Source organism: Spermophilus citellus (assembly GCF_964194105.1).
Source record: "Spermophilus citellus genome assembly, chromosome: 17".
In the NCBI taxonomy this organism is placed as follows: domain Eukaryota; kingdom Metazoa; phylum Chordata; class Mammalia; order Rodentia; family Sciuridae; genus Spermophilus; species Spermophilus citellus.
Genome location: NC_138199.1, coordinates 19,190,902 through 19,200,578, shown reverse-complemented (window position 1 = coordinate 19,200,578; position 9,677 = coordinate 19,190,902). Strand labels below are relative to the sequence as shown.

General features: G+C 36.6%; 1 protein-coding gene across 1 annotated transcript; it reads right to left on the bottom strand.

Moving 5' to 3' along the window:
- Positions 1–2,757: 2,757 nt before the first annotated feature.
- LOC308636632 (olfactory receptor 3A1) lies at positions 2,758–3,705 on the bottom strand (the record flags this gene model as incomplete). The annotated part of the gene is made up of 1 exon (XM_081272211.1): positions 2,758–3,705. One exon carries the CDS (start codon positions 3,703–3,705, stop codon positions 2,758–2,760), a length of 948 nt encoding a protein of 315 aa, XP_081128337.1.
- Positions 3,706–9,677: the final 5,972 nt, after the last annotated feature.

Sequence of the window (9,677 nt, the reverse complement as noted above, 5' to 3'; positions counted from 1 at the left end):
AGGTTTATGTAAAGAATTATACTATGAAATGGGAGAGATAAAAGTAAATTGCAAAACACTATGATGTTTGGAAAACATTTGACTGCTAAATATGTTCATTAAGTTTTTATTTAGGAAAGTGTGTGTGTGTATGTGGTGTATGATTGTGCATGTGTGTGTTCTGGAAATTTAACAACAAATTCTTAACAGTAGTTACTTTTTTGTTGTGGCTATGTGTAGGAAGGTGGTGATGACATTCTGTAATGTGTGAGTTTTTCCAACATGTTGTATTTCATATTCCATGAAAAACTTAAGTCTTGAGATATTTTTACTTTGGAATTAAAAAAAAAGAGGAGAAAACACTTACAAAGGAAAAGAAATCTCTTGAATGGCTAAAGAAACCCTATGATCCTGGAAGGTGAATAGAGAGCTAGAATTTTCTTTGTGATGCTGAACCCAGTTACTCTGCTTGGCTCTAGTGATGATGGTGGAGAGAGTTATCCCTTGAGGCCTGAGATGAATGGCCCGATGGAAAAACAAAAAATGCTAGAGGCACGGGGCTCTTGCAGGCAGAGAAGATACTCCCTTTCCTTGCAAGGCTAAATACTGGTGGGCAGACGTGATGGTGGAAGACATGGCGACCCTCAGCGTTAACAGATTGAGACAGCCCTTCTGTTCACTCAGGATAGTGCAACTAGAGGACACCAGTGAACCAGAGAACCTTGATGATTACCTCATGCCTTCTGCCAGGTACAGGCCCAGAGAAGGGAAAGAACTTATTCAGGGTCACAGATGTTGTGGATGATAGAGGTGATGACCTGGGAACCGTGTCATGTCACAGTTCTGGCCCAACACTTTTCTTGACCCTTGAAGGAAGCTCACACTTTTGTATCCTTCAAGTTTATCTGATGACTCAGAGAATCAGGAAAGACCCGTGTTTTCCCTGTTCTTTTTTTTTTTTTTTTTTTTTAGAGAGAGAGAGAGAGAATTTTTAATATTTATTTTTTAGTTCTCGGCGGACACAACATCTTTGTTGGTATGTGGTGCTGAGGATCGAACCCGGGCCGCACGCATGCCAGGCGAGCGCGCTACCGCTTGAGCCACATCCCCAGCCCTTCCCTGTTCTTTGACACTGTTGGCAGGCAAAAATTGTAATTTGGGCAGTTGGTTGCAAACCTTGATGATATTAAAGATCTAAGTTGGTTAAAAATATCCAGGACAAAATACTCTTTTCTCATCTTATAATCCTTCCTGACTTTCTGAAAGCATCTTAATCTAGAGAAGTGGAGAATGAGCTCCTGTGCATTCTTTAGCACATTCAGCAAATCTGAAAATGTTATTTTCTTTGTAGTAAAAATATGGACTACAATGATGGTTTCAGGACTGCCAGAACTGGTTATTGTTAGATAACACAGTATGGGAAACCCACATCTTCCATCCATTTTCTCTCTCCTCTGATCTTTTAACAGTCTTAAGTCATCTTTTCCAGTTCCCCAATTCTTGCTCAATCCCCCACCATCTCTGGTACTTCATTTGATCCTCTCCAATACTTCCTTTCTTTCTTCTCAGCCTCCTTTGCTTGCAACTCTATCCTGTTTCCTCCCTATTCCTCATTTTTAATTTTTACTTTATTACAAACTTTCCATCTCCAATCTTGTTTTTCTTCTCTCTTCCATATCTCTTGCCTTCTTCTCTTTTTAATCCTGCAAATCCCTTCACCCATATCCAATCTCATGGAGAAACCAAATCATAGGTGCAGGTCAAAGAAAAGATTTCAAGAAGTGAATAAAGAAATATCAATAGCACCAGAGAGTTGCCAGGAAGGGGCCATCAGTACTGAAAAGGATGCTGGAAGGAAGATAGAGCTAAATAGTGGCTGGACTAATGTCCGGAAAACAGGAAGCAGGATGAGCCAATGTTCCAGGTCAGAGCCATTCTCCCCTACAGACAATGGGAAATTTAGAGAAAGTAGTCATCATGTGACTTGCATTTATAGTTATAGATTGTCTCAGCTGTGAGGGTTGGCGAATAAAAGTGAGAATTTAGGGGGGAAATTTCATAATGAGTAATCTGGGATTGCTGAAATATTTAAAAAATGTTTAGATAGTAAATTCTTTTCAAAAGACTTGACGTGTACGGGGAAGGATGGATGCGGGAAATCCATTTCTGTATCATAAGACATATCATACATATGAAGTTTGACATTTGGAAATATGTCTGTGAGCTGTACCAAGCTTCATATTACTTAGAGTTATTAGAGACTATGTAGCTGCATAGCTTTCCTTTTGCCTCTCTGTGTCTCATGAGATCTTTGTATCACAGGAAAAACTACTTTTTTTCTGTTTTGTTTTACTTTCTCGGGTTATATTTCATAAACAGCACAGCCATATCTGAACTTGAGGGAAAAATATGATCTCTTGGCAGGGTTGGGCAGGGGTGGGAGTTCTGAAATGCTTTTGGAACCCAAACTATAACTGAGTCTATGTCCTTCCACTTTTGCATGTTCTTACATTTCACCTTTACTCAGTAAAGGGAAGCCACAGTAACTGAAGTTATAATTTGTGGAAGGGACTGGCCTGATGGAATCTATAAACCCATTGTCTATAACTGGGTAGGGCTTCTTTGGGAAATGATAATTATCCCTTACAAAAAGTCCTCAAGTTCAGGGAGATAGAAGTTGTTCTGTACTATTTGGGCTAGTTCTTGGCTCCAGAGGATTTTTTTCTTTAGTCCAAAAAAAAAAAAAACCCACAGGGAGAAGAGACACTTGAGACTTCCTTAAACCAGTGACCACCTCCCCAGGACCACCCTCCAGAGGGCAGCCTGCACATCAGGGTTCCTGAGGCTGTAGATTATTGGGTTTAGCATGGGGTTGATGACAGTATTAAAAATTCCAACAGCTTTATCCTTATCTGAAAGTTTGGCTGAACCTAGTCTCATGTAGTTAAAAATACCAGAACCATAGAATATGGCAACCACAGTGAGGTGGGAGCTGCATGTGGAAAAGGCCTTCTTCCTGCCCTCAGCTGAGCGGATTCGCAGGACTGCAGCTGCCACATGGATATAGGAGGTGACAATGAGAACCACAGGGGTTCCTGCCATTATGAAACCCACAGCGAAGAGCAGCATCTCGTTGAGCTGGGTGCTGGAACAGGAGAGTTGGAAGAGCTGGGGAAGGTCACAGTAGAAGTGATTGATCACATTGGGGCCACAGAAGTTGAGTGTGGATATGGCCACAGTATGGGTCAGTGCATTGGTGAAGGCACAAGCCCAGGATGCAGCCACCAGTATCCTCTGGACTGTCTGGCTCATGCGGGTGCTGTAGGTGAGGGGCCGGCAGATGGCCAGGAATCGGTCATAGGCCATAGCAGTCAACAGGAAGCAGTCCACCCCAACCAGCAGATGGAAGAAGAAAAGCTGTGTGAGGCAGGCTCCATATGGAATTGTACGCTTGTGGGACACAAGACGACCCAACATTGAGGGAATAGTGACAGTGATACACCCAATGTCCATCACGGATAGGTTCCCCAGGAAGAAGTACATGGGGGTGTGGAGTTTGGGTTCCACCAAGATGGCTGCCAGGATGCTGAGATTGCCCCCCACTGTGACCACATAAGCAAGGAGGAAAAGTACAAAGATCACTGGCCATAGCTCTGGTGTCTCCACCAATCCCAGCAGGATGAATTCGGTAACTGCTGTTCCATTGGCCCCAGATTTCGGCTGCATGAGTTCCTGCAGGGAAACACCCAAAGAAGAAGAAGAAAAAAAGAAATCAGTCCTCTAAATTGGCTTATTTAACCAAAAATAAGCTTTCTGTATTCCCAGGCCTCTACTAAATTCCCTCTGTCCAAGAAAGGACTTTTCTATTCCCCAGGCCACACTGTATTTAACTCCTTCACTACATCTACTTCAATACCTTTACTTCTTGTGAGGTACCAGGACAGGTGACATTACCACTCTGGACTTCCTTCCCTCCACTAGCTGAAATAATCTATTTGTAGGATTAGGAGGCATTAAAACCCTTAAGAAAAATAAATAAGCAAGAAGTATACTTCTGGTTTGAATACATAAGAGTAAATCTAGCACTTTCTCTTCTCAGATCTCATCCTTTACCAAACCAAGCAGGAGAATAAACATATAGATTCTGTCTTCAAAGAAACAATTAAATATCTAAAACTCCAGTCCATAAAACAGAATGGAAGGATTTGAGAACAGTGGAGATCAAATAGGAGAGTGGTAAGAAGTGGAGAGAGGGAATCCATGGCCGTCAAGAGCTAGATGAGTATAATTCTGTGAAAAAAAGGGGGCAGTCAAAAGGACCAATACTGAAAGAACTTGTTTGCAATAACAAGAGTAGAGTACAAAGTTTTGCATCATTTTTTTTAGAGTTGCATTCAAGAAGCAGAGGAAGGGCTAAATGAAGAATCAAATACACAGGCAAGTTGTAATCTAATACACAGACTACAGATAAGGCATAAGATTAAAAGTGAGAGAGGAAAATATACCATAACAGCTCCAAATTACGTGTCAACATTGATCATAGACTGATAAAGGCTAAAATAAATTCTCTCCAACTTGAAATCACAAAGTGAGTTTCTGCTAGGCCAAAACATATTCTTAGACTCTCCTGACACAAGTAGCTTACAAATATTTAGTTTAGCAATAACTCACTTCAGTCAAGGATTCAAAACCAAGAAACCACAGGATGGATACAAGGATTCTACAAGAAAAAGAAAAGAAAGAAGAAAAATAATAAAAGGTAGAATTCAGCCCATGGGAGGATCTTGCCATGGAATGGATGAAAATTGGGATCAAACATTTCACATCTATCCAAAAAATCTCAAGGAATAATTTTCCTTTATAAAACAAGAAGACAGAATAAAAATATAAGAGCTGAGGGAAGAGGTAATAAAAAGAACCTAAAATATGAGCTTGAAGAAGACAAGAAAAATGTTAAAGAAAATTTATAATAACTACAGGAAGAAAAGCAAAATTAGAAACAGCACAAGGAAAAAAATTCAAACAGACTCAGGAACAGCATTTTGTAAAAAGACAAATGAAATGAAAATAGAGGGAAAATTATAAACACAGGGCTAGACAAAGGATATTCAGTAGTTGTAAAATTGGAGTCACTAAACAAGGAAAGATAATGGAAAAGACCAACAATTTAAAGGCAAATTTCAATGAGAAAACATTTCAGAAATAAGAGTGTATTTGAATCTACAAATTGAAGGGGCAAAATTTATATTGAATGTTCTAGGAAAAATTTATATTGAATGCCAGTATTGTTATATGCCATTATGTTATTACTGATGATTAAAAAACAAAAAATAACAACAACAAAAAACAGAAACAAAGAATAGGTAACTAGGAAGAGACAAAAACAAACACACACAAAAATAAAATCAAAACAGTCAAACTAAAAAACCCACAAACAAAAACCTCAGATCAATTCTAAAGGAAAAAAAATTAAGATCATCTCTCTTTGCTCCAAAATAGCATTCAAAACAAAATCTAATGGAAAATTGCTAACAATGCATTTTTCCCAAAAAGGTGGTAAAAATATTACAACTATTTAGATTATCACTTATCATTCAAATATAAAATTAATTTTGTGATGCAAGAACTCCAGGACTAATCGTGAACATTAGGAATTTTTCTGACTTTATTCTTTTTTAAAATTTGTTCTTTTCTAGTTATACTTGACAGTAGAGTACATTTTGACATATTTGTACAAACATGGACTATATATTATCCTAATTAGGATCCCAGTCTTGTTGAAAAAGGCAGACATTAGAGTTTTCAAGCAGAGTTTAAAAAAACAAACTTTGGACAACAGAGAAAAATGAAAAATCTATAGTATATGAACTGGTGGTTAGTTTGAAATTTCATTAACTAAGGGACAAAGATAAAGTTATAATGGTAACCCTAAAACAAATCTTCCAAATTATGGGAAGAAACATTCCTGTAAAACAAAGACCTTACAGTGAAAGGATTTTTAAAAACACTATAAAAGCAAATAGGATGACATGAAAAAATAGAACAGAATTAGGATTAAACATACTTAAACAGGAAAGCTGAGCTGAGTGCAGTGGCACATACCTGTAATCCCAGCGACTTGGGAGGCTAAGGCAGGAGAATTGCAAGTTCTAAACCAGCCTCAGTGACTTAGTGATGTCCTGTCTCAAAAATAAAAAATAAAAAGTGGTTAAGCATCCCTGTGTTCAATTCCTGGTACCAAGCCCCCCCAAAACTCAATAAAGATGAATGGGCTAAACTCATCTAGTGAAATAAGTGGGTTTCAGATTGTATCTAAAAACATCCAACTTTAAGCTGATGCCAAAGTATCTTGCCAAAGCAAAGTTAACTTAAAAAGTTGAAGGTAAAGGAATACCAGTTGGTTGCAGTAAAAAATAAAGCAGTTATCATGATCTTAACAAGATCAATTTGAATTGGAAAGGAGGCCATAAGTGGAAAAACAGAAGAGCACTTTGTAATAATAAATAATAAAAAGATATAATAGCTATGAAAATGAATGCTGCAAATGTGTAGCATTGATACATAAGGAAGTTCAAGGAGAAATCGCCAGAAACAAGATAACAGTGAGTGTATTTCAGTGATCTACAGTCCATAGAGAGTTAAGTTGACAGAATAAATTGAGACTATTATAAAACCTCTGTATGAGATGCAGCTCAGTGGTAGTGTGCTTGCCTCACATGCTTCAAGCCCTGGGTTATGTTCTCAGCACTGTGGAATAAGCAAACACTCCAAGCAAACACACAAAACCTTCAATATAATTATTCAAAAGGTGGGACTAATTGATATCTAATTCACAGCAAGTGTTGTTTAAAGTCTAATTCCTATAATAAATTGTTTCAAATATTCATAGTGTTTCTGCTTCTTGGATTGATCACTGAATTGATATAAACATAATCAAAAGGCAAAGAACTTGGAAAAAATATTTTCAAATGACAGCAGACACAGTGGCCAACTTCCCTAATAGATAAAGAGCTACCTCATGTGTGTATGTGTGTGTGTGTGTGCATGTGTGTATATATGTGTATATATACCAATAAATCCATAGGAAAAAGGACAAAATACATTAACATTTCATAGATAAAATATATGAATATCTCTTAAAACAAGAAAGTATGATTTGAGTTTGCTTTTAACTAGAGGAATGCAAATTAAACTACCATAAAATTTTTCTCTTATCAGATTGGAAAAGACTAAAATATTATGGTAATTTGACTAAGAATGATTCCCTAGAGACTGGTCTTCTGCAGAAATTGTCTATAACTGAGGTGTTGACGTGGTTGATTCTGATTCAGGCTGCAGAAGATCTCATGCCACAGGTTCCACCATATCCTAGAGCTGTAGCTGTCAAGCTTGGACCTTAGGCCCCTGATTATGCCGGGGGTTGGGGGGGTGCTGGTATTTTTCCATTCATGCAGCCTATGAAAGTGAGGTGGCATCCCAGACTGTGATGGGCATGGAGGACCTGAGTTCCTGATACCATTTCTATTTCTATAAGTTTTCTCTCTATAAATGCTGCCCCGGTATGTTATCCATCTACTCTTTCTGATTTTGTTTGACAAGATGTGGGAAAACAGACCCTCTCATTAGTGATCAATAGAATAAAAATGGATATAAATTCAAAAGAAAAAGGGCAATATGAAAATATCTTTTAAAATTATAAACATTTACCTTTTACCTATTTTTCTTTTATCTATTGGAATTTATTCAATAGTTATATGGTCACATGTAAGAGATGACATATTGTGAGGTTATTTATTGCAAATTTGTTTGTTCTTTCTCTTTTGCTCTTTGGCTTCTGATGAGCTGAGTAATTTTGCTCTACTTTGCTCTCTTACCGTGTTGTGCTGCTTTTCCACTGACCAAAGAAATAGGGCCAACTGATCATCAACTGGAACCTCAAAAAATGTGAACCAAAATTGACCTTTTCTCTTTATAAGTTGATTAACTCAGAGATTTTGTTATAGTGATAGAAAATTAACTAACACACATCTAAATAGACATTTCACAAAAGAAGATATACAAATGTCCAATAGATATATGAAAAATGTTCGTTATCAGTAACAATCAGGGAAATGCAAATTAAAACCACACTGAGATATTGCTTCACATGTGTTAGAATCATTATTATAAAAAAAGACCCAAGATACTAAATGTTGGTGAGATTTTAACAAAAAGCTAACCCAGTACACTGTTAATGGAAATATAAATTAGTACAGCTATTATGAAAATGAATATGGTTTCAACCCCTCCGAATATCATATTATCTAGCAATCTTATTTGACTTATTAAAATCAGTAATGTTGAAGAGCTATCTGCACTCCCATGTTCAATGACGCATTATTCATGAAAGCTAAGGTATGGAAGCAACATAGGTGTCCATCACCAAATAAATGGAAAAAGAGGCAGTGCATATAATGGAATACTCTTCAGCCTTAAAAAGCAGGAAATTCTGTCATTTGTGGCAGCATGGATGAATCTAGAGGACATTATGCCAAGTGAAATAATCCAGGCACAGAGAGAAAAGGACTTTGGGTTATCATTTCACTTGTAATCTAAAAAACACTGAACTTGCAGTAGTAGAAAGTAGGATGGTGGTTACCAGAAGCTGGGGGATGGGGAAAGAGAAGATGCAGATCAGACAGTATGAAATTTCAACTAGACAGGAGGAATAAGCTTCACTGATCTATTGCACAGAATGGGGATGGTGATAATTAACAATAATGCAGTGTATATTTCAAAATTACTGAAAGAGTAGAAAAAGCATATGAGATGATGAATTTGCTAATTAGCTTGATTTAATTATTTTAGAGTGTAAACAGGTAGTAAAACATCATATTATGCCCTATAAATATATATAATTGTCATTTGGCAATTAAAAGTAAAATAAAGAAATAATTATCCTAGTAGCAATCTTTATGCTTTTAAAGATGTTAAGAAAAGGTCTTTAAAAAAAAACAAAAAACCTTTAATTAGTAGAATATCTGTATGCCATATAAACCTCATAGCACAGGGGAAGATTTAAGAATACAAATATTTTCATGTGGTTAGCATATATCTGACAATAAAATCTAAAAATCTTATGAAGAAAAAACATCATAAGAGAACAATGTTAGTCAGGATTATAGAAACAAAATGCTAAAAGTAACCACAGGAAATTTTAAAAATCAGTATATTTAAAAGAATAATTGATCATTATTAAGTTATAGCCTTCGTAACAAATATGTCAGTAGAGTTATACAATACATCAGCTCATTTGCCTGTAGACATGTGCTGCCACAGGTCAACACCCAATCTTCCTTTAAAAGAAAAAGTATTCCTGCTGTAGTTACCTAGGAGCGGGTTATTATAGTATCCTTCCTATTAATAACAAATTATCCCATGAATATCAGGAGCAGAGAGGGAGCCACTGTTACATCTGTTTTAAATAATTGTCCTGGAATCATTAACAAAATTAGTGTCAAGAAATAAAAAAAAATGGTTATTTTTTTGGAGAGAGGAAAAAGCTATTTGTCTATAAAAAAGAACCATCAAAATAATAGTGGCACACAAAAAAGGAAATATACAAAATCTCTTAAAATTCTTACTTCCAATATATTGATGGGAAATATAGTGAAAAATATATTCAGAAACACATTTTGGGGGTGGACACCAGGGATTGA